This window comes from Plodia interpunctella, chromosome 21, assembly GCF_027563975.2.
Source record: "Plodia interpunctella isolate USDA-ARS_2022_Savannah chromosome 21, ilPloInte3.2, whole genome shotgun sequence".
NCBI lineage: Eukaryota > Metazoa > Arthropoda > Insecta > Lepidoptera > Pyralidae > Plodia > Plodia interpunctella.
In genome coordinates this window covers 425,311-450,934 of record NC_071314.1, presented here as the reverse complement: position 1 = coordinate 450,934, position 25,624 = coordinate 425,311, and the positions used below count along the sequence as shown (strand labels likewise).

Sequence of the window (25,624 nt, the reverse complement as noted above, 5' to 3'; positions counted from 1 at the left end):
AAGCCGGTACGGGCCGCTAGTATTTATTAATATAAATATTCAAGTGCCATCTCAATCTGAAAAATATAGTTTCTCATTTTGTCCTGACCGGGGTTCGAGCCAGGGACCTCCGATGTAGCAGTCCGGCATCCGACCAGACCATAAGCCACAAAGATTAATATAGTCCCACGTTGGGCGCCAATAGATAGCGAGTTTATCCCGTAACAAAGTACAGTGATTTCGTGTTCTGGGAGTAAATAATATATATAGATTAAGCCTGTTCTAGCAGTTATTCTAAAAGGCAATTAAGTATTTTTATTGGGAGTTCTTCTCATCCTCACATATTTAAAGAGTGAGTAAAAGTCCTCTGCCGCGGCTGTCTGTCTATTCGCGATAAACTCAGAAACGACTCCACGGATTTTTGTGCGGTTTTCACCATTAGATAGTGTGATTCTTAAGGAAGGTTTGGGTGCATAATATCTCTGATGTTTTTACCCGAGCGAAGCCGGGACGGGGGGCTAGTAAGCATTAAGCTACTTCCGAATCTCAATCCTAGCATTCCGTTCGCTATCCCGTTAAATTTTGTCTTCAAGTTACGCGACTCTCGACTCTGTCTACCCCGTAAGGAATAAAGACGTGATATCCAGTATCCGTATACTACATGGCAAGTTACTCTGAATAGAACTCTATGCGATGCTAATAAGGGCGAATTTGGAATGATTTGGGTAGGTTGATGTACTATATTCTCTCATGTCCGCATAGTCTCGGTTGCATTCGAGACTAAGAAGCCCTAACGCCCGGGGTCAGCGTAAAAAGTAACCTGTAAGTTGAAGATTTAAGAATGTGACTGAGACACCTGCCTGACGATATCCTTGGAAATGCTATTGTTGCCTATCAGTTGCGCAGGCTCTATCCCTTAGTCGCCTCGTACGACATCGACGGGAGGATATGCAGTGGTCCTATTCTAGGGCGGAACTACACATCACTTTGATGTGCTGTAACTATACCTACTTGTATATATTTTTCTCCATACCTATACTGAAATGTGCAATATTATTAAGCAAATAGGTAATTTAAAATATTCAAATTACTTTATGATGTAAGTAAATGATCATGCGCAAGTCAATTTTTTTGTGAACATTAGGCTAAATTTATTATTGCAATGAAATAATTAACTGCAATACATCTATATGTTAAAACGTATTGAGAAACTACTAAAATTGCAAAGCGTATTTCTAAATAACAAAAGCAAACAAGCATTGTTATTATAAACCTTATCATTTAATCTAAAGATTGCCGTCGAATCAGATGAATTAATTTAATTGAGTGTTGAAATTTTATTGTGTAAATCATAATTTAAACACATTCGTATACTTTTGAGTAGTCCTGTTGTAGGGCGGAACCACATAGTGGTCCTGAACTATCGATAGTTTCAATCTAAAAAGGCCATACTACCGATAGGCCTGTTGATAGTATCAATACTATCGATAGTCTTGACAGTATAATATAATATCGTAGAGCACTATCGATAGAGTACCTATCGATAGTCTTCTCGTGATAACAGTTCGACACTATCGATACTATAAATAGTATTGCTCTTTATCAATAGTATTGCACCTAACCGGCTATCGATAGTATCGATACTATTGCTTTTCCTCAAACTATCGATAGTCAATCGAAACGCAATCGATAGTTGACAATCGAGTGGCAACACTAAAACCACACTCGAATCTTCAAATCGACTTGAGATGAAGTCTTCACGCAAAATGCTTATCGAGATGTCTCAAGGTTGATCAACCGTAGGGTTGACAAATATAGTATTATTGTTTAGGGAATTATTAAAAAGTACTTACATAGTAAGTATTTGTTTAAAAATATTTTACTTAAATAAAGTATTTCCCAGTCTGCCAGTCGCTTTTGTCTCTATATCGTATTTCCGCGTGTTCCTTATCGCATTCGGACGTATGAGACCGCAAAACCCGTCTTCCTAGTTTACTGTATTTTTTTTTAATAATTAGGTATTTATTTAAACTTTTTTTAATGCTAAAAGTATTATGTACACGCAACCTTTGGGTTATAAAGGGAATATATACACATGAAATTGTGGGATATTACATAATAAATGAGACATCTAAAACTTCCATTCGAATCAAACAATAGTGACATGTGTCTGTGCCTGAATTAAATTATTTGTATTTATTTATTTTCAAAAATAGTAGGATATTTATTATGATTGGCCCTTGTCAGCCGGTCACAGCGCGTGGGAGGATGTTGTAACTCTAAGGTACTTGCGTCGAGTATTTACTTTAGTTCTGCCTCCGTGGTAGTCCTGTGGTCTAGACACTATATAGGGTGTTACAAAATACCTATATACTGTGTTACTATTCATTGGAGTAGTATTTGACCAACATTTTGTCTGATTTAATCTATTCTTATTATTTGATTTTTGATTTAATTATTTTGTAAATTTTCCACACAATGATAAATTGTTTGAATGTGTATATGCATAAGAATGGCAAATGGTTCTGTCTCTCTCTCTCTCTATCTAATCGTTTTCCTCACTGCTTAGTATCATGGCTCCTGCCTTTGTCAATCTGTCTCCATCGGTTTCGTTCCGTTGATAGGTGCATTGTAGCATTTGCAGCACTAACGAACATCTCCAGAAGCAGAAAGTTAAAAGCGCCATTTTCGGACTTCCTCCGAGTTAGTAATAAACTTAATACTGTTATGACGCAAGCTTTGCCGTCAGAGAGGTCATGTTACATTCAACACGTGGCAAAATACACGACAATGCAGTAAGCCATTAAGAACTTCCCGCATTGGGAGCCACGGTAAGGGGATAAAATCGAAAGAAAGAAAATTAGTTTGCAGGAGAACTCAAAGAAATTACAACGCTTTCCTCACTAAAGTAGGACCAATTTAATAAGTCACATTTGACATATGTCAGCCTATAGTTCGAATTGTCAAAAAATGTCTTCTTTTCAAAGATTTTCGATAAACGATTTTCGATTTTTGTAGTTCTGATTTTGTAACAATAAATATTGTACGCCCTCCGTTACAAGGTTACATTTATGAATTTGGACGAAGTGTCAAATGTGACCTGTTAAATTGATCCTGCTTTACCTAGTAGGTACACATTGCATTGTATGTGTTGAAATTATATATATAAATACAAAGAGCCGAGTATATATATTAATATAGTAGAAAATATATGGTTTTAACAGATATTCATCAATGGATAAAACAAGGTTAACTGACGCGACATCGCATCCTGCTGGCTAATCGATATGGCCTCTGTAATCGATTGTGTATCGATAACAATTATATCGATATCGATCTGTTTTGTCACAATCGCTATTGTTCCCTTAGGTTGTTTGTTGTCACCCACGCTTTTGTCAATATCTATCTATATATGTATAGCGGAGTTTTATCTCATAATTTTTGCCTTTTATCCCGAGTTTGTAATTGCAAAATGAATTACCTTTCAATAATCATCCTAATTATAATCGTGTGATTACGCATCAAAACTCTATAGCCAATTATCAAAGGTAATAAATTTTCTCAATAGTTCAATAAATTATTAATTGACATGAAGAAGAAAATCATCTCTTTTTAAATCTTCCTCTTTCCATTTGGTATTCGTCTCTTTTTATTACCTTCAGTCTTATTCTTGTGAAATTTTAAATTATCTCCTTCTCAAAATTGGAATCTTTGAATCAATCAATGACAAACTGACGACCACCGTGGCCCGGGTCCGATCCCGGGTTAACATGGAAAATGATATTTTTCAGATTGACCTGGGTCTTGGATGTTTATCTATATATGTATATGTTATAGAATATAGTATCGTTGAGGTAGTATTCCATAACACAAGTCTCGAACTTACTTTGGGGCTAACTCAATCTGTGTGATTTGTTCCTAAATATTTATTTATCACCCCCATAATAGGAATGTAATTTTCAAATTAACAAAGAAATCTCGATTCCTCTGTCTACGGACTCAATCAATTTTCGATTTTTTTATATTATTATTTATATTAGCTACTGCTGAAAGAAGATTCCATTATGATGAGAGCATACTCTATCGAATAAAGATCCAATCCAGCGTCTTTTCGATAAACATGAATAACCATTACCGCATCGACAACCAGCTATTTGATACGACCTAAAAGTTCATGAGTGTCTCATTGACCTTTCACCAATAATACACCGAGAAATACCACATGGCATTCGCAAAACAACGCAATTTATCTTTATTTTTTAATTTCAGGTAAGTTCAACGACCCCTAGTCGGAAATCGGCGATCAATTTGCCGTAATTAAACTCCGAGAGTAAGTCAATTAAAGTTTCACCTTTTTAAATAACTCGCAAGGAATTGACCTCGCCGAAAGCTATAGATAATTGGTAAGTTGAAAACAAGTTCAATTATATTAATATATCTGTGTTCTGACTAATAATACATATATAACATAATAATGTAACGCAAAAGTCGCGGAACACCATAAACCCAAAAACCCATTACATAAGGCGGCACACACTTTGTTAAACTTGACCTGCGCATGAGTTGATTCAGGGTCGCGACACAATACACGATTAATTACACACAAACAATGTGCTTACAATATCACGGGTCACCCGCTGGGATAGGGCTGACAACAGTATGAAAATATTATAAATATCCATACTAATTACAAATGAAAATGTCCTTGTTAATATTATAATAAATGTCGCTCTAGTCAACTCTCGACATAATCTACTAGCTTATGCTCGATAGTTCCAAAAAGTTGGTGCTACTGATTGCTTTGAAATTATTTTCAAGTGGACGAACGACGATAATAGGCATCGTGCTACTAAACTCCCACACACGCAGACATCTTTACTGATTCGCGGAGACATCTCCAGCGAGACCCACATATGTTGACCAGCTTTAGTCGTAATGTTTGTTGTAGTTTGTTAACTAATCATCCTTTATACAGTATACTGTCTATTTTACCATATTGCTGTAGAGATTTATAAAAACGTTGCAATTGAAAATCTACTGTCTACCATAGGAATTGGCGTAGTAACATGATCAAAGGGTGTCGCTGCTGTTGAATAATTTCCTCGACGACCTCGGTGGCGCAGTGGTAAAGTTCTTGCCACTGAACCGAGAGGTCCCGGGTTCGATCCCCGGTCGGGTCATGATGGAAAATGATCTTTTTCTGATTGGCCCGGGTCTTGGATGTTTATCTATATATGTATTTGTTATAAAATATAGCATCGTTGAGTTAATATCCCATAACACAAGTCTCGAACTTACTTTGGGGCTAGCTCAATCTGCGTGATTTGTCCTAATATATATATATATATATATATATATATATATATATATATATATATATATTAATAAATTTGACATGAAAGTTACTTTATAAAAAATGACTCGTGGACGTTTCCGATTTCGATCGCCGATTCTGTATGCAATTAAATTAAGTGTTGACAGCCCTGTGGCAGGCGCCGCGCGAGGCCGGATGAGTCAGGTCTCAAGATGATTGCACATTGTGGCCGGTGAAAAATGTTTTGTTTATCATACACGCGGCGGAAGTCGCCATTATCATTGGACGAAAAGGTCTTTAACATTTTCGGATTGTTTTCGAACGTTGTTTACCTGAGGAAAAGCAGCAAAGTGGTCGCTTTTCTCCTCCGCTTAGTATGGTCCTCGGTATTCACAGATGTTAACTGTCATGTTTACTGGCTAACGGCTCATATATCCTCTCAGACGACATCAATTTCGATTACCGGGCCAAATATCCTTGCCGGTCAGATGTATGTGTATCTGGCTGATCCACACTGGCAAGGTCCAAGCCCACTGTGCCGTAAATGGCGGTAGATATGACAGTTATCTGTTAGTCATACTTCCTTATGGCGATTTAAAAAAGGTACTTGGCTGCGTTTCCATCAGAGATGGGGAGGATACGTAGGGACGCGTTTTTGAAGAACCAATAGAATCGGTGACATTAAAGCTTCGGTGAATATACTTATACTATTATTGTAAAGAGGCAAGCGTTTGTGAGTTTGTATGATTGAGGCGGGTAATCTCCAAAACTGCCAAACCGATTTCAAAAATTCTTTCACCATTAGAAAGGTACATTATCCAAGATTGCTATAGGCTATATTTTATCTCAAAATCCCCGCGGGAGCGAAGCCCCGGACAACATCTGGTTTTTCATAAAAACATTCCTAGATTTTACCAATTGCGGGAAATATACACGTAAATGCAAGATATTTTTTTATATTTAAATAGATATAATTTTGACAGGCAACAAGTGAAACGATTCACGTTTGTTTAAGCTTCCTGGCAGCTATATTGCTGCCTTCCTGTCGGTGTGTTTTTATAGAACGCTGTTAACGTTTGTTAACGTTGCCTTTTCAAGGAAGCCTTAATTTCCAGTAGGTACCTCCGCGTAGTGATCTAAGAGACGGATAACGAGCAAGATTTTTACAAGAGTTAGGAGCTAGATAGCTTAAATGTAACTTAAGCTGATAACGTTGAAAATTGTGTTTCACAAGTATTGGATACGGCTAGTTAGCTAAATCTGCCCGATACGAGTGGCTGATGAGCCAATCATATCAAGTAGATTTATCTAGCATTTATCTGACAGACTGCAATATGATATTTTATCGCAAAGTTGTGAAACAGGACTTTATTATGGATGTAATTTTACGACCTAAAGACGTATTTTTCGAGATTTTACTCGTATTTAACTGAAAATTTGCTAAGTGAAAATTTGTTTTTATTAAGTAGCTTCAGTTCAGTTTGTTAAACTAATCATTAGGTATGCAAAGGTAATCTTCCGGGACACACCTCCGGTGGAGAAATTCGGTAAAAAAAAGTGCCATAACCCAAGATAAAAACACAAAATATTACGGTACTTTCTAACCTCAAACTGTAAAATATAATATATTATATATATATTATGGTAGTAACCACAACACAAATTTTAATATATCTCTTGTCACTACTATGCCATGCTATTGTCTCTGGCCTAGCCTTTCTTTTCATCACATGAGGATGCGCAAGCGCACACTTGCGACACGGTTTTCATTTAGACATTTCGTTTTATGTATATGTGAAATTTAATTTTTAATTTAGCAGGTCGTAAGTCATGTCACATGCCTTTAGGCGATTTGAATAAAATCTGACACTAGTGTTAGCAATATCACAATCGATGTAAATGAATTTTCGATTTATCGATAAATTTATAAAATCAAAATGTTTTATCTTCATTCTATGATGATATTTGTATGATCTATATGTGAATATCTATATGTGGTGAATTCACACTACGGTGTCCAGTCTTCAGCGTGCGCACGAGTTGACATTCGCCCACTGGCCCTTCGGCACAGCTTCTACATTTACTGTTAACCATTGATTCTGGTTCACCAGGTCAGCATTAGTTAACATCTTTCGTCTAATTGGCGTTGTCAATTGATACCTTAAAAAAAGTTTGAATGGGCTTGCATGAAGTTATTTGATTATGTGTATGAGACAGTATAGAGTGACTTCATAGTGTATCTTTGTAGTCATTTTCTGCAAATCATTTATTCAGAAATTAGACCTTCACAAGCTCTTTTTCACGTCAAATTTTATATTATTCAGTAATTTCTCAAAAACGCTACAGACTAAGAGCGTTTCGGAAGGACAATTCCTGAGAAGAAATGCCAAAAGAAACTCATTTAAACAGTGTTGGTCCCTGTCATGACGGACGGGCTTAACTGTTATTGTTTCTTAATTACATGGTTATTTTTTTTCAATTTTTGACAAGGTACATATTTTGAGTGACAGCTACGAATAGTACCATACTGTGTCACCGGAAGTCTCTGCGCTATTGTCGCCGTGTCACAATACAACATCCTCCGTTTGTCTGTCTGTTACACTCTGCGTAGCAACTAGGTTGCTGGTCAAGGAATGGACTTATTCTTGTGTAATGATTTTGACCTAAAGCGGTCTATTTAGGTAGAATTTTGTAACTATATTTTTTGTTATTGTCTCCATACACGGAAGGGTACGAAATATATCGTAAGAGGCCAATAAGGAATAAAAAGCATTGACAACGGAAATGCAACAACACCATTTCCAAAGAGGGTTGATATACGGCGATAGTAAAATCACAGCCAAATAAAAGGGTGTTTTTGTGAGGACACGGGCTTCGAAGACATACTGATTTAGTAATTCAGATTTTTTGAAGCTCGATGATATCTGGTCCAATTCAAATGTAAAATGAGTGTCAAGTTTCGCAAATAATGCGCGTGGGCGCTGGGCGCAGGTACCATGCGCGCCCGCCGCTGCCCAGTGTGCCAATTTGACTTGCCTAATAATATAATTAGACCGGTGTGTACGCGCCGCAACTATTTTGCAATATAAGGTAAATGATACTGTGGTATTAACTTTTAAACGGAAACCTTTAATTTTGTTAGTATAAAAATATTGACGACCTCGGTGGCGCAGTGGTAAAGTTCTTGTCACTGAACCGAGAGATCCCGGGTTCGATCCCCGGTCGAGTCATGATGGAAAATGATATTTTTCTGATTGGCCCGGATCTTGGATGTTTATCTATATATATGTATTTGTTATAAAATATAGTACCGTTGAGTTAGTATCCCATAACACAAGTCTCGAACTTACTTTGGGGCTATCTCAATTTGTGTGATTTGTCCTAATATATTTATTATTTATTATATAAATTCTGAAGAAAGTTTAGGAAGCATCTAGTTTTCCACATTAGGTATGTGCACGCAAGTTTAATAGATTCCTTTTTCATTTGTCAATTCATTTAACCATGCCAGATGTTGTCACATAATTATGTAATTATAACGACTAGATATTTGCTGAGAAGACAAATCAGTGATGACAATTACATCTATTACATTACATGAATAAAGATTTAAATAATTGACCTTACACAGAAAAACACTTTAGCTATCTTAAACTTCAATCAAAATCAAAATCAAATAATTTATTCAGAAATTAGGCCTTCACAGGCACTTTTTCACGTCATATTCTAAATTAAATGATGTTTACCAAAGCTACAAACTACTAGCATTTCGGAACGACCACTGCTGGGAAGAAATGCCGAAAGAAACTCATTCAAACAGTGTTGGTCCCTATTATGCCAGAATGGCTTACCATTTCTTAAATATAAATTTATGTATATTTTTTTATCAGTAATATAACAATGAAAATACACAATAAAGTACATCGTCAAAAGTATACTGAAACATATTATGATTGTGATCAAGTGCTGATGAAAGGATAATATATATATACATATATACACATAAAGATCTAGCTGACCAGTTCCCCCCGGCAGCACCCGTTCTGGAGTTGACGCGTGAGTCAGCCATCGCGAAGCTCAACCACAATAGAGGGAACCTCCCGACCGGACCACGATCCACTTCTTTTGTAATACCATCTTACGCCCCCGAGAAAAGTGTCGTGTTGTAGCACCAAGTCTACATTCCTCTTACAAAACACAAATGTTGAGTTATCGGCTCCCGTCGACTGTGGACATTGAAATATTTCGGCTTCGACGCCATCTCTCATAGCGACCAGAAATCACATGATTTATACATTGATGTAGGCTTTATTTATTACCTCGAGTTTTGACTGTAAAGCGGTACATTGCATTAGACAGAGCCTCTAAATCTATTTGGTTATTTACTATTTAATTGGACACAAAACCTTGTTAGCCTAAAATGATTTATAACACCTTGGGCCATTGAAAAAACCAATAAGATCTGTAGATCAAATCAACAAAATAAAAATTTTATGCGGTTGCTTATTTAAATTAAAAATCTCTAGAAAATAAGCATAACAGTAGATTATTTGCAAACCCTTCGTCTAATCTTAAATGAAGGTACATAAATAATAATTACTTAATTAAGATATTATGCAATGTACAAACTCCAGACCAATGCATTGCTCCGAAAAAATTCAACTGTTCCAATCATTCCTATCTACAAAGCCTTAAGTTTACTTTTTAATGTATCTTAATTGCGTATTACGTCCAATTACCCAGAATATTGCTATACAAGTAGGTATACTTAACTGCGAATTCGCGTCCTTATGAGTTTAAGACGGAGTTTTGCTTTATAACAAGCACATTATTGCCTAATTTGTCCACAAAGGGCGCGGGGAGCGGTCGTCACGAGCCAATCACAGGGTCAACGGTTTATCTCTTAGCCAGGGGAACTACGTATTCAGGAGAATTAGGGATATTTGTAATTGTTGAACTGGTATCTCTTCATAGTCGTATTCCTCATCGCTGAGGTTCGTGTTAGTTACGTGGGATGAAATACATACAACAGCTTTCTTGGCATTGTTAATGGAGTGGTTTGCCATTGCCTTCTCCATTTCACACACAAGTTAATAATCAACCGGTGTGCAGGTTTTCTCACGATGTTTTCCTTCACCGGAAGCAAGTGGTGGTCGATGATGGTATACAAACTCATGTGGCAATGCAAAATGGTAAATGGCAAAATGGTATACAAACTACTAGTTTATTTATATTTATATGAAGAATGTTGAAATTGATCAAAGCTATTTACATAGTTACTAGGTCTACATTACCAACAAGACTACAGCAAGCGTTAGGACTAAGCTATCTTTGCTAAATGCTGAAGCTGAGCGCGAAATATACAATCTAAACGGCATGGCACAAATGTTTAAATAAGTTATATTATTATTGTTATAATACGTGTTCATTGTAATGGGAATAGTATACACTGTTTGATGTGTAGGTTGCTGGATGTTGTCTAAACACAACGCATGCGCACCCTACATTTTGATCACGGTGCGCCAGCGGCGATCTACAATGTAATCTGCAGGACACACTAGGGTTAGAGCTTATATGGGAATTTCTCGCTTGGCTCGCGTGGGCCGTGGGAGATTTTGTGATATTTGTTTTTGTTTATTTCCTTTACTTTATGATATTTTCGTTTTGTGGCTCCTTTTCTTAAAAACATAATAATTATAGATGTATAAAAAGCGATCAAGTGCGAGTCGGACTCGTCCATGAAGGGTTCCGTAGCAGCAAGTAACATAACATAAAAGTTCTTGTTGATCGATGTTTAACAAATAAGTTATTGACAAGGAAACATTATAATTAGGTACCTAAACGATGGTAAATTGCGGTTTACGGTTTATGACTACTTACTAGATCTCGTTCAAACTAATTTTCTGTGGAAGTTTACATAGTAATTTACATTATATATATATATTTGACAACCTCGGTGGCGCAGTGGTAAGATTCTTGCCACTGAACCGAGAGGTCCCGGGTTCGATCCCCGGTCGGGTCATGATGGAAAAATGATCTTTTTCTGATTGGCCCGGGTCTTGGATGTTTATTTATATATGTATTTATTATAAAATATAGTATCGTTGAGTTAGTATCCCATAACACAAGTCTCGAACTTACTTTGGGACTAGCTCAATCTGTGTGATTTGTCCCAATATATTTATTTATTTATTTATTTATTTATTTTAGAAGTTACAGGGGGGGCACACATTTTACCACTTTGGAAGTGTCTCTCGCGCAAACTATTCAGTTTAAAAAAAATTACATTAGGAACCTCAATAACATTTTTGAAGACCTATTCATAAATACCCCACATATGGGTTAGATAAAAAAAAATTTTTGAGTTTCAGTTCTAAGTATGGGGACCCCCAAAATATATTGTTTTATTTTATTTTTGTGCATAATCTTAATGCGGTTCACAGAATACATCTACTAAGCAAGTTTCAACAATATAGTTCTTACAGTTTCAGAAAAAAGTGGCTGTGACATACTGACTGATAGACAGACAGACATGACGAATCTATAAGGTTTCCGTTGTTGCCATATAGCTACGGAACCGTAAAAATTACTTATATAATATTAAGATAACTTAAATATTTTTACAACGTAAAATATTCACACGCTTTATTACTGGCTTCTTTAGATAGAGAATATAAGAGACTAGAATTAGTAGACAATAATATTGGTAAAAATGTAACCAAATGCTAAAAGTAAAAAAAAAATAAAAAAAGGTATTTCACCTACCTACTTTTTTATTTGGGACTTTTGTTTGTCCACAGTAATAAACTTAATATTCCGCACACGTTGAAAATGCATTCATTTGAATGTGGATCGTGTTTGCTTAATTGCTTGTTTATCTGTTGTACAGTTCTTTAATAGATTCTAATTGTTATCCAATACTTATATGTATATTACATAAATTTGTTTGTAAAATATACTTGTGGATGTGATTAAACAATATTATTAATCAAATTAAAACTTATAAGAGTCTTATTTTCCAACCGCAAATGAACATGTTTTACTGTAATGTGTTAGTGTATAAGTAGATATATACTACACCTGTTCACGTTTACAATTATTATGATATTCATACTTGGTATTATGACGTAATTCAGTCACAGTTTTATCATGATTATGCCATCTGTATTTATACCTAAGTACTCTAATGTGACATAATAATACCTTTATGTGTGGAGTTGTGTATTTGTGAACACATGTGTCATTTAAGACTTAAGATTTAATAGGAATTCATTTACATAATTAAATTTACAATCAAACCATCCTTTTAGAAATAAACTTAGCATTAAAACGACCTCGGTGGCGCAGTGGTAAAGTTCTTGCCACTGAACCGAGAGGTCCCGGGTTCGAACCCCGGTCGGGTCATGATGGAAAACGATCTTTTTCTGATTGGCCCGGGTCTTGGATGTTTATCTATATATGTATTTGTTATAAAATATAGTATCGTTGAATTAGTATCCCATAACACAAGTCTCGAACTTACTTTGGGGCTAGCTCAATATGTGTGGTTTGTCCTCATTTATTTATTTATTATTTATTATTAAATGAAAATAAATGTCAAATTGGGTTCCCGAAGGGCGCAGGCATCAAGGTAGACCACGAACTAGATGGCGGGATGATTTAGACAGGTTTCGGCGTGGTTGGCAACAAATGGCTCAGTATAGAGATAGATACCTTTGGAAGACAGAAGGGGAGGCCTTTGCCCAGCAGTGGGACACAAAATACAGGCTATAAAAAAATTGACTTTTACGCAATCAAAATGCGGAAAAATATGTTTGTAATGAGCTGTCATCTGTAGGTAATCGTATGTGTGTCTTCGACTTCGTAACTTCTAATTATTCGTTGCGTTAAATAAATCTTTATTCCTGAAAATTACATTCATTAAAAAAAAGCATATCTTTCTGATTCATGAAATAAGTATTATACTTATTAATTATTTGTACGAAAATGAAAATTAATAATTAATTACTTTGATTTTAAAACTTAAACGACTTGGCCTACATTTTATCAGTGCTTACGTAATTCGATGGGTCGTTGCCCCTTCTTATATAAATGATGCGTTATTTCGCCGTTTCACTCAGATGCGATGGTGGTGTAATGGTCAGCATAGTTGCCTTCCAAGCAGTTGATCCGGGTTCGATTCCCGGCCATCGCACACTTTTTTATTATTTATTGAATAATATTATATGATTTTTTACGTTATTCCTGTATCCCGCGTTCCATCATTACAATTTTGTATGATAAATTTAAGCGCATCGTCAAAATTTTAAAACTTGATATTTTTGTCTTTGTTTTCGTGATATTTTCTGGTGTTAAATTTTCAAAAAATAAAAAAAGACTTTAGGTACTACATAATCGCTTTTTTCTTGGATAGTGGTATTGACAAATAAATAAATCCTGATTGATATCTAATTAACTATAAATTACTATCAGTTCCGTTTAGTACAACGACCTTTGGGTATAGAGTTGCCAAAGTCCGGAATATATGGTCACCGTAGTGCAGGCTGCGATCGATAGATTGTCGATACTTTTATACTATCAATAGTCACTCTACTCGCACTGTCTTGCCGCTTAGTTTGATACTTTCGATAGTATCGATGGTTACACGTGCATTATCGATAGTATTGAAGAATAAACAATCGATAGTTTCCTAACGTACGTAACTTCATTTAATCCATTATTTATTCTTAGCTGCTACCGACAGAACTTGAAACAAATGTTACTATCGATAGAATCGATAACACTTGTGCGTGAAACAACATTATAACAATTACAACAACTAACAAATTAAATTTACTAGAGCGGTAGAACAGGGGAAAGGAAAAAACTTGTATGGAATAAAAATCGCTCGATGCCTCAAAAATATATATTTACAATTTGACATTAGGTACCTAATCATATTAACGAAAAGGTAACTTAACGTTCGGGACATAAGCAAAACCATATAAAAAGTTATGACAAAAAAAAATTGTCGATTTTGAAGGTCAACTATCGACATTGAAATTATCGATTTTATGCAACACTATGCCACAGAAATAGTGGTGTTTACGCTTCGCTTGGCCGGACTATCGTGACGATTATCATGTCTCATGCGGTTTTATTGATTTTTGCTTTGCGGTTTAAATGGTTAAATTGATTTATGATTTTTAAATACTGTACTACCGCCCAGGATTGTTTTGTTGATATCTGTATCTCATTTTTTTTAATTTTATTCCACTTTTATCTTATGAATCTAAACCTCAGTTGCACCAGTCAACTTTGACGTTAAGTTTGACCTGCGCGCCGCCGCCGATTAGATAAAATGTCGTACTTTGCGTTATTGTGCGCAGGGTGCGCAGGTTCACTGGTAAGTTAATGTGCGCAGGTTAAAATTAACGTCTAAGTTAAGTAAAACGAGGCTTAATACTTTTTACCCTGGATCCACGGGTAGTATCAAAGGACACATTATTTTTATTCGATCCGTAAATACAAAATTATTTTTGTCCTAAAGTTTTGATCACATTTTAATTAAGCATATTTTTTTTATAAACAACCGATTTGATTTCACCGAGCGAAATTGTCTAAAGAAAATAAATAAATAATATAATAATATAATAAAAAAAAGTTTAAGTATTTTCTCATTGCAAAATAATATTATGAAGCGATGAATTAAAATCCCCCACACGATAATTTAGACGCCAGTACACCAGATCCACACTAATAAGGCCGGGCCTCCCAGGGCCAAGCCAGGCCCACTTCTGGGGTGATTGACATATAAAAGTTCACACTATCAAGCGAGAACGCTTTTGATTCGCCAAATATGGCAGCAGGAAGTTGGACTTGCATTAAATCTATTCGAAGTGTTTTTCCCTCCGATGTAAAAGGTGGGTGTAGAAAATTATGAGTGGTAGTATTTATTATACAATAGTTGGAAAATGGAGCATAATTGTATTTTCAAATCTATAAAAATTATAATAATAATAATAATACAAAAAAATCCATGGGTGTTTGCTTACCATCGGGCAACATGCAGCATCGTTTCCAGTATACTATAAAAAATTGTCGTCCTTGTTTCACGTCAAAACGAAGCCATGAATTAGTTCGATTTTTTTTCGTGAAGATAGTTATAGGTTCTCTTTGAACACTTTGATAATAAGAATGGCACATATTATTATATGAGGTCGTTAAAACCCACCAATTATCATTAGGCTCGCGTTGTGAGTTATGGCCTGAGTTACTCCCTAAGACTGAAAAAGCGGGCTATCAGTGGGACTACTATCATTAATGGCTGAAGATGAAGCATAAAAAACTACAATACCAAACCTAAATAGAGCTCATAATTTCCCATCAAACAATATTGTCACCCATAAAGGGCATATCAAAAGATGTGTCCCCAAAGAAGGGCAGGCCTTGATGTGCAGGAACCTCTGTGTGTCTTGATCGCGTTTGATCATAACTGCCCTTAAATGGACATAACTCCTGCCCTTATTAAGGCATAACACGCTCTATTCCGATGTCGGCTTCCTAGTCTCTTGGTGATTCATTCAGTAATTACATTGATATACTTAATCCGTTTTTCAAGTGCATTGCTTTGGTATGTCAGTGTTGATACTATATCTTTGTTTTTTTTTTATATATTTATTTGTTTATCGAAACCAACTCTTGTGATGGTTAGACCTGGAGAAATTTGATTTTATTTAAACAACTAAAATATATTTTATTCAGATAACCAAGATCAATGAAGCTCACAATTAATATTTCAAAATCACTATTTACCGAAAAATTATATTAAAAACTAAAAACTAAAAACTTATAAATTAAAAATATCAAAAGAAGGTCCCCTAGACAAAGTACCCATCACGCAGGCAGCACTCCCGCGCTGAATTGCAATGGAAATTCACTGTGCGAGAAAGCCACCCGTTCGAGGGCCACCTGTTGCCTTCCTCAGCCGTTTACTGAGCTCTCTGTATAACCACTGTGCGCCTCTGCCCCAAGAACCAAGTCTATTTTTGTTTCTCTCGGGAATTATGTTGTTACCCATTAGCTGTCAATACTTCATCTCATCGTATCGTACGACATACACGGGAAGGTATCGAACAGAACGTTATCATTTTACCACCAATGGACTCTTTAAAATACTTACTTTTTTTTTAAATTGCGACGAGATATTGCTATGGTTGAAGGTGTAAACACATTTTTATTTCTATCCTATATCTTCTTGACTTTCAATAAACCGGTTAGTCAATGCCATTAACATCGTAAGTATGAGCCTTGCATTAATTTTCACATCCTTCTTGTTATCTAAGTGTCGACTTTTCACTATTTTAATTAGAGTGGGTTTTTCACTGTATTTTACGAGCAGTGTAGGATGACAAAACTGAATTCGTGTACCTACTAAGAAACGTGTGATTTTTTTTATTGTTTCCTCATATTTATCGTTTTATTCTAAGATACAACTAAGTATGGAAATTCAGAATTATTGCAATTGTAAAAACGAAATCTACTCATTGAACGACGCATCGCCACAAAATTTATTGTAGCTCAGTTAAAACGTATCCTTTCCATCTAAATAAAACTAAATCAATACAGCGGAGATAAATTGAGAAATAAAAGAAAAAAAAAATACAAATTCCCATCCTCAGCTAGAGTGTTGCCATATCTCAATCAGAAATAAAACAAAACACTGGGATTGGTCGATAGCGGCATGCTTTGAAAGCGGCAAAAATAACGTTCTAAATATAATGTTCGATTTACAAATTTAATTTATCCATTTACTTTTCTTTGGGCATAGACGAATGACATTTTTTTTTATTTACTGGTGCTTTAAGTGCGTTTTGCCATTGCTCAGTGGCGCTCGGGTCGCGCTGCGTCGTCTCACGTCATTTTGACATTTGTCGAAGGAACTTTTATAAAGCATGGAGTTAGTAGGCTAAATCCAAGGTATGAAGTTTCGACGCACAGCAACGCACGTCAATGTCAAAACCTATAAAAGACAATGAAGCACGACAGAGCTACAACGTATTGCGACGTCGCAACGGAGCCACGACTGAGCAATGAGAACACGCTCTAAGTTGAATTTATTGCGATTCTTTAATAAGAAGAAGGGCATTCATAGATCATCAGCCAATTTAACGGACTGTTTGCCGTTACTGTATCTACCCTTAAGTAACCTTAATAAAAAATAAATATATTAGGGCAAATCACACAGATTGAGCTAGCCCCTAGGTAAGTTCGTGACTTGTGTTATGAGACACTAACTCAACGGTACTATGTTTTATAACAAATACATATATAGATAAACATCCAAGACCAGTGCCAATCCGAAAAAGAAAATTTTCCATCATGACCTGACCGGAGATCGAAGCCGGGACCTTTCGGTTCGGAGGCAAGCACATTACCACTGCGCCACCGAGGTCGTCAACCGTGTCTTACCACTTCGTATATATATATGTTACAAGTATTTTATTACACCCTGCAATTCTCCAAATTGTGTTACCTCTTTACTATCGTCTAATAACTAAGTAAACATTTAGCAATGTCACAATAACTGACCTAAAAGTCGTGAAACCTAATGACCGTATTAACGTAAATGACCGCGATGCCATCTTGCCTCACCTACATTGTTATAATATAACAAACGCAATGTTTATAAATACGGAAACATACAGCGACGTGGGAAGCTATGACAATAGTTTCAACACATAAGTAATGACAAAAATGTATGATATTATCGTATGTTTGGGTAGTTTTATAAATTAGTGTGTGCGTTAAGGCGCTTTCTCGCCGCACACTAGCGCCATCTCACAATTTTATTAATTTATTTCTTAGCAAAAATTTAAAAACATTTTACAAGATTATGTCACTCTAGATAAAAAGAATTTTAGTAGAAATTGTTATAGTTTTCCATTGCATAATGTAGTTACAGTTAATCAAATCGAAAACTGTATTCCTTTTCGTCTATTGTGACCACATTGTATCATAAAGAAAACTATATAGTTACTACTAAAATTCTTTATGTAGTGTGACATTACCTCTTACAATATTTTTTTAATTTTTGCTTATAAATAAAAGGCATTAACAATAATGTACCTCACATTTTTTGTGATGTGATAAAAGCAACCCAATAAATAGCTGGAAGGATTAAAATTTACGGCGTTTAATGATGCACTTGACTGCATTAAGTTCAACTGAATGGAACCGGAAAGCTGGGTTCAAGGCCCTGGTTAGCATAACAAGAGTGAAATTACTTTTGGTTTCATTTGATACCTAAATCATTCATCTTAGTTTGTCCTTTTTTCACATGAAAATCGAGTGAATTTAGTGTGACAGTTCTAAGAGCTGTGGAGACGAAAGAGTAAGAAAGTAACCGGGAAACCAATTAGCTCAGCAAGCTCAGATGAGAGAGATAGGCACATATAGTATAGTGCAATTGAGGTTTAAATATAACAAATATATTTTTAAACTTAATCAATATTCATTTATTTCGGTTACGCGCTATGTGTATTTTTAACCGGTTTCCAAAAATGGAGATTTTGATTTTGGAACGTATTTATTCGTTTTGTTTTCGTGCGATTTTGGCCAGAGATTATACTACGTTTAATTTAATTTAAGTTTAGTTTAATGATCAAGATGATAACAAAATAGAAACGTTATAGTACACAGTAATGATTCATAAAGATGTGCCACACATAACAAATACCTCCTCTTCCAAGTGGGTTGAGCGTGGGGTGGACTCCTCAATGAGCTAAAGATATTTGACGCCACTTTCATCTGTCATGCTTGCGTACATCTATTTCTGCACTAGGTTAAATTTTTAATTTACTCTAGCTTTTTTACATAACAAAAAAATTTGAAAATCTGGTCTCAGAAAACTTCTGTCTTGTCGATTGTGTTATAGCTTTCAAGTCACCTAAAGACATCTGACATAAATAAACTAAAAATAACGTATCTTAAAAATAATTTTGACTTTGAGCAACGTATGTAGACTTAGTTCGATTGAGTAGATAAATATTTTAGATCAATCTATTCCTAACTACAAAAAACATCAGGTATCTACTAACCCTGTTATTCATAAAGCTAAAGTATATGTTTTCTCGTTCTGTCAATGTCAATTGTCAATAGTGACAAAACATATTTTAGGAAAAAATATTTTTGTCAAAATCAATTGTCAATAGTGACAAAACATATTTTAGGAAAAAATATTTTTGTCAAAATCAATTGTCAATAGTGACAAAACATATTTGAGGAAAAAATATTTTTTCAGTTGTTTAAAAAAAAAATTTGCTCTCGTGTTCATTGAAATTAAACCATTTTTGAATTGGGTTTTAGTTTTTGTCCAATAGTGCGTGGGTATTCTGGTAGAAACCTTCGATATGTTATTCGTATTACATACAATATCTATTATAATATCAGATAATGTATTTTTCGTGTCGAGTCATTACTTGTACAGTGAACATCACTGCAATACTTTATAATTCAAAGCAAAACCTCCTCTAATATCTCGACATAGAGGTCTAACTCGTTTTAAGTAAAAAAAACTCCACGATCTTACATAATTTCTCTTTTGGATCATTAATTAAAGTTATTAATACAAAATAATTCACGTATTTAAATAAAGCTATCGATCAATTATGAAACGGAACGCCCTTTACTAGTGTTGCGACACGCTGGCGCCGATACTTTAGAATCGATTGTCGTAATCGAGTCGGTTCCGAATTGCTAATTAGATCAAGGATCCGTCGCCTACGATACCATTTTGAATACTTGCATGGTGGCTTCATGTAAGACAGACAGACGCTTCATTTTCAGTATTAGCTAGCCTCTAACTTTGTTATTTTTAATGTCATCTTTCTAAAACCCTATTTTATATTTATAAGAAATAAATTGAAATCCCAGTCAAATCATCGAAATATATGCCGTGTTCGAGCGTTGTTATTAATTCGCCATAAAATTCTGCGTTGTCGATTGTCCTGATACATGATAAACTTCAAAATTGTATCGCTAACAGATAATGCCAAAAATATTACACGATTTTGTGCTTTACATTATTAATACGGAATTCCCTCTGAGACGACAATGAAAGATTATTTCAAAAATTAAGTATATGTAAAATCTTATTTATATTGGTATTTAGTAATATTTCTGTTAATTTATTGATGTGTAATGGTGAAAAGATAAATGCCGCTGAAGGCCGTCCGAGGTCGCTGCCGCATTAACAACTTGATTAAAAACATTTTTTGTTTTCAATGTTTTCCACTCTTATGTAATATTTTTTGTTAACGACAAATTTATTTTGTCACAACGATCTTACAAGATATTATTTAGATACCTGTTCTGTCTGTCTGTAATCAACTTGCAATATCATTTCCACCTAGTTCCACCAACGTAAGCTAAACGTGGCCAGAGTCAAGATTAGCGAAACTCATTGTTTCGCTAATCTTGACTCTGTCTACCCCGCAAGAGGATGTGCTACTGAATCTGTTTTCCAAAAAATCTGTATTCCAATTCTTATTTTATTGTAACATGTCACTTAATAGTATAAAACAAAGTCGCTTCATCAGCTTAAGTCTTTAAAACTACGCAACGGAATTTTATGCGGGTTTTTTAACAGATAGAGTGATTTTTAAAGAAGGTTTAGGTTTGACCCGAGCGAAGCCGGGACCGGCCATTAGTATTAAATAAATCTGAATCTGCTTATCAGCCACATGTAAAAGATTCCCTAAGTATTACATGTCACTGCATTCCTGAACGTTCTTGTATATCTGCAATGAGCATTCCGCAGTAATGTTGCTAAGTTATAGACAATATATTATATTATCTGTGGTAACAGTTAATGTATGCAAACATATGCTGCTAGAACGGCAAGTATTTGTCTAAGGTTGAGTGCTGAATAGTAATTTTACGGGAAAATTTGGATTTATTTAAATTTTATTCCACAAAATACAATTTGTACAAGTGCAATAGGTGAGTTGTAGATTCATGTTATTACCTGATATTATTATATTATTTTTTAATGATCACTAACATATGTCACGCGATTTTCTGATGAATACAAAAAATTAGGTGAAAAGAGACGGGAATAAGTAAAAAAAAAAGGTAAATTTGATTCATTTTCGCTTTGTTATAATATAGTTCGTTTGGTTTCTGTGCCTATATTTTATTTTAACTCTTATATGTAAAACATATTCACAATCAAAAAAATTCGATTAATCAAAGCATTACATTATATTTACTTTTTTCTTCTTCACAGTCGCATTTCACATGGCTGAGAGTCGTGGTCATTACGTGGAATGAAACACACACAACAACTTTTTTGGCACTATTCATTAAAATAAAGATGTTTTTAAATCGTATGTTGAATATAAATTGAATAATATTCAAGGTTATTCTTTCTTACACAAGTTTCCGAAGTTAACTCTAGTTTATAAGTTAAAAGTAAGCCTAAAATTATTATTGTATACGTATATGACCTAAGCTCGTTTTCCTGTACCAGCCTTTATACCACTGACTTGCTAAACGCCACCTAATATTGAATACCAATGAGTGGAAATATTTGCGACATTCTCCATTTTCTGCACTGTTGGGTAAACGTTAGTTAAATAAATGTTATGTTTATTAAACTCCTAAGTGTTCATTCAAGTAGTCGACAATAAGATGCAAATGTATTTTAAGAACGGAATTACTTTAAGACGAACCTAAACTTTATTAGGTTTAAATAGCACAATATAAAATTTTATTCATGTATATTAATGCATATGATTAAATTGCAAAATTTGCCTGAATACCAGCGAAGAGTCAGATCAAAAGGCATATAGTTTTTAGGCCTTTAACGAAAACTAAACGAAAGAACTGTAAAATTATGGCTTATTTTCCGTAAGCAACTTCTAGCCAGATATATGTTTTGATTATTCATGGGGCATTGGCAGTTGCCCGCGGCTCCACTCGCGGTAAAAGTCCTTCTTCAGTCGCCCAACTACCACCATACTTCACTTCACTCCATTGCACTGTTTTATCAACGTTAAAGGACAGAGATTTTATCACTCACATTTATAATATCACACACTAAAATGAGAATAATTATATAATAGATATTATATAGAGATAATTTATCATCTTGACCTGACCGGCGATCGAACCCGGGGCCTCCAGTGTAGTAGATATGATCATTATAGGCTATAGAGATCACAATAAACTTATAAATTGCTTTCTCATTGTTACAGCACGCGAACGCCGTCCGGGAATCAGCCAGGATCATTCTGGAGTCCCTCAACCAGGAATCTGATGACGCCATAGCCTTAGCCAGGGCTTTACGCTCCAGGGCTCCTGTGAACATGCTCCCAGCAGCCAAAGCAGGCACCTTCTTCGCTCGAGACAACGTATCAAACTTCATAGACTGGTGCCGGAAGGCTTTGGGCATCCTAGAGTGTCTACTATTCGAAACTGATGACTTATGTCTCAGAAAGAATGAGAAGCATGTTGTATTGTGTCTGCTAGAAGTTGCAAGAAAAGGAGCAGTTTTAGGTATGCCAGCTCCGCTGCTTGTCCAAATGGAGAAGCAGATTGAAAGGGAATTAGCGGGCGAAGAGTTGAGACCAGATGATTCGCACTTGGGACTGGTTCCTTGTGGACCGCAGCCGCAGTTGGTCACCAACGACTTGAGGAGTCTGGACGAGAGAGTGAGGGATCTAGTGGAGAGATGCTCGTGTCCCACACAGTTCCCGATGGTCAGGGTTTCCGAGGGGAAATACAGGATTGGGGATACGAAGATGCTGATATTCGTTAGGGTAAGTGGTACTTTGTTTTTAGTTTCGATACCATATTAATCTTCTTTGCGTGTCGATGGCAAATCAACACTCTATTGGGTGCTACCTAAATATATTATTGCTAGAACCGAGCCACTTCGATGGCTTCATCGGAAGCTGCCATCAAGTCAGCCTGAGTACTGGTTTTGGACACTCGGGACAGGCGAGGAGATGAGCCATATTGTTTTATTTTTATCGAATCGCCAAATGTTGTATTCCTGTATTTGACGATATACATAAAGTTGGGTAAATAGGATACACTTACTTAACATGCATAAAGATCCAAATCAAGCCAAAATTCATTTTCCATTTTGAATTGTCCAAATTTAGAAGCCTATTAATTAAGCTAACTAATGATGATGTTAAAATATATTAGCATCAATGGTTGTAACATGTGAACTAAAATAAATATATTTTGAGTTTCTTCTCCCGATTATGGACCTCTCTGGTGATAGTCTTGCTGTCCATTATTTACGGTGTTATCCTCCCATCTCAAGGAAAATACAATCAGCCCTCCACTGGTTGTATTCTCGTATTAAGTCTGCCCGATCTTCGGCTACCAGTCCAAATTGCTACCCATATGTCATAGTCGTATCCTCATGGCTGAGGGTCGTGGTCATTACGTGGAATGAAATACACACAACAACTTTCTTCGCATTGATTAACAATGGAGTGGTTTGCCATTGCCTTCTCCATTTCACACACAATAGTTAGTAACAATCAACCAGTGTGCAGGTTTCCTCACGATGTTTTCCTTCACCGGAAGCAAGTGGTGGCCGGTGAAAACTAGGTATTATACGTGAGTCAGATTGATATACAAACTCATGTGGCACGAGTAGGATTCGAACCTGGGACCTTTCGATCCACAGGCGGGCGTCTTAACCATTACACCACCACCGCTTCACCGCTACCTATACGTAAAATGCTTAAAATAGTATATAGTACTTAAATTCTGTCTGTTTGAGTTATAAGTAACTTCTAATTCAAAATGTGATTTATTAAATGAAGATGTAAGTAGCAGTTAAGTAATCACACACACAATAAGTAATTATAGATATTATTTATAAAAATGACATCGAAACAAACATCGACATTCGATATAAGCTTTTATTGTTGTCAGAGACATATTATTACGTTAAACGATGTCAAGTGCAGTTAACTGTTGAGGAGTTTCAATATTTCACATCAATCGGTTGAAGATATCTGCTTCAAAATTGAGTTACAAGATTCCACCCGAACATACAAACTTGTAATAATGTTAGCTAAACTGAACGAATTTGTGTATAAACCGGCCGACCTTGCTATATGTCGTAGGACAGACGGACAGACAGATCTGTCTAAGTTTCCTGTTCACCTCAGACGCCGCAGCCGTAGGTGGCACACTGACAAGATGTATAAAGTACAATATAAATTAACTAGCGACCCGCCCTGGCTTCGCACGGGTGCAACATGCATAAACATGTTACATATATATAAACCTTCATCTGGAATCACTCTATCTATTACTAAAACCCGCATCATAATCCGTTGCCTAGTTATAAAGATCTAAGCGTACATGGGAAGGGACTTTGTTTTATACTATGTTGTGATTATTGTTTTTGGGTTGAAAAAAATACCTAATTTGAATTGTATTTATTATGCACAAAATAATAAAAATTACATACTAACCAAATGGTCAGTATATAATACATATCCAAAATTACAAATGCAAAAGCCTATCTGTCTGCCACGCTTTCATGGCTACACCGCTAGGCCGATTCTAATGGTATTTGAAATAGATAAGTTAAATACCCGAGGTAAATGTGTGATAATTATAAAAGGGCGATACAATCTAATCATAACGAACTTCCATACATGTATAAACTGCTAGGCAAACGAACTCAAATAAATCAAATGCATGTCAATACAGAACTAATAGCAGAATATAATCTTAACACCGCTTCCCAAAATGGACAGTACTCGTATCTTTGCATAATGACTGTTATTAAGTTTAGTAACGAGTAGTTGTTACATCTATCGCCCAATGGCTGTATATTTAGTCTATGTCAGCAAACACCACAATCTGTATTTGTTTATAAACTTCTGCGTAATTTAGAGTTTATATTCTGAATCTGACCTTTTACAGTCTGAATTAGTTTTTAAATATGTAATGTAGTATACATAGACATAAAAATAATAGTAACGAAATTTTCGCGTCAGTCAATGTATTCTTCATATTCTCAGAAAAACAATATTTATTATTAATTATATATATATGTATAATTAATGATTCGCAAAAAGTATCTTGTGAGATATTATACATACACATTTTCACACGTAATGAAAAAAATCAAAACCAGCCTATGTTTGAGCTAGGGTCTTTAGTTATATCCATACCAAATTTTAATAAAATCGGTTCAGACGTCAAAACAGACAGATTTGTTCATATTTATAACTAGCTTATGCCGACAACAGCTCTTAGAGGACGTCTGCTACAATTTACCTTCCTGCAAAATGTTATCTTCATGGGCTT

The 25,624-nt window shown here is 35.3% G+C and overlaps 1 protein-coding gene and 1 non-coding gene across 3 annotated transcripts in view; both read left to right on the top strand.

Moving 5' to 3' along the window:
* The window catches only part of pigs (pickled eggs), a 149,051-nt gene that overhangs the window by 109,799 nt on the left and 13,628 nt on the right, over window positions 1-25,624 (top strand). For both annotated transcript variants that reach the window (XM_053760900.2, XM_053760899.1), the window contains exon 3: window positions 22,531-23,094. In XM_053760900.2, coding sequence (XP_053616875.1) covers window positions 22,531-23,094 — 564 coding nt within the window. The remainder of the gene's footprint in view (window positions 1-22,530; window positions 23,095-25,624) is intronic.
* On the top strand, window positions 13,416-13,487 carry TRNAG-UCC (transfer RNA glycine (anticodon UCC)). Its single transcript has one exon. It is a non-coding gene; the product is annotated as a tRNA-Gly (tRNA).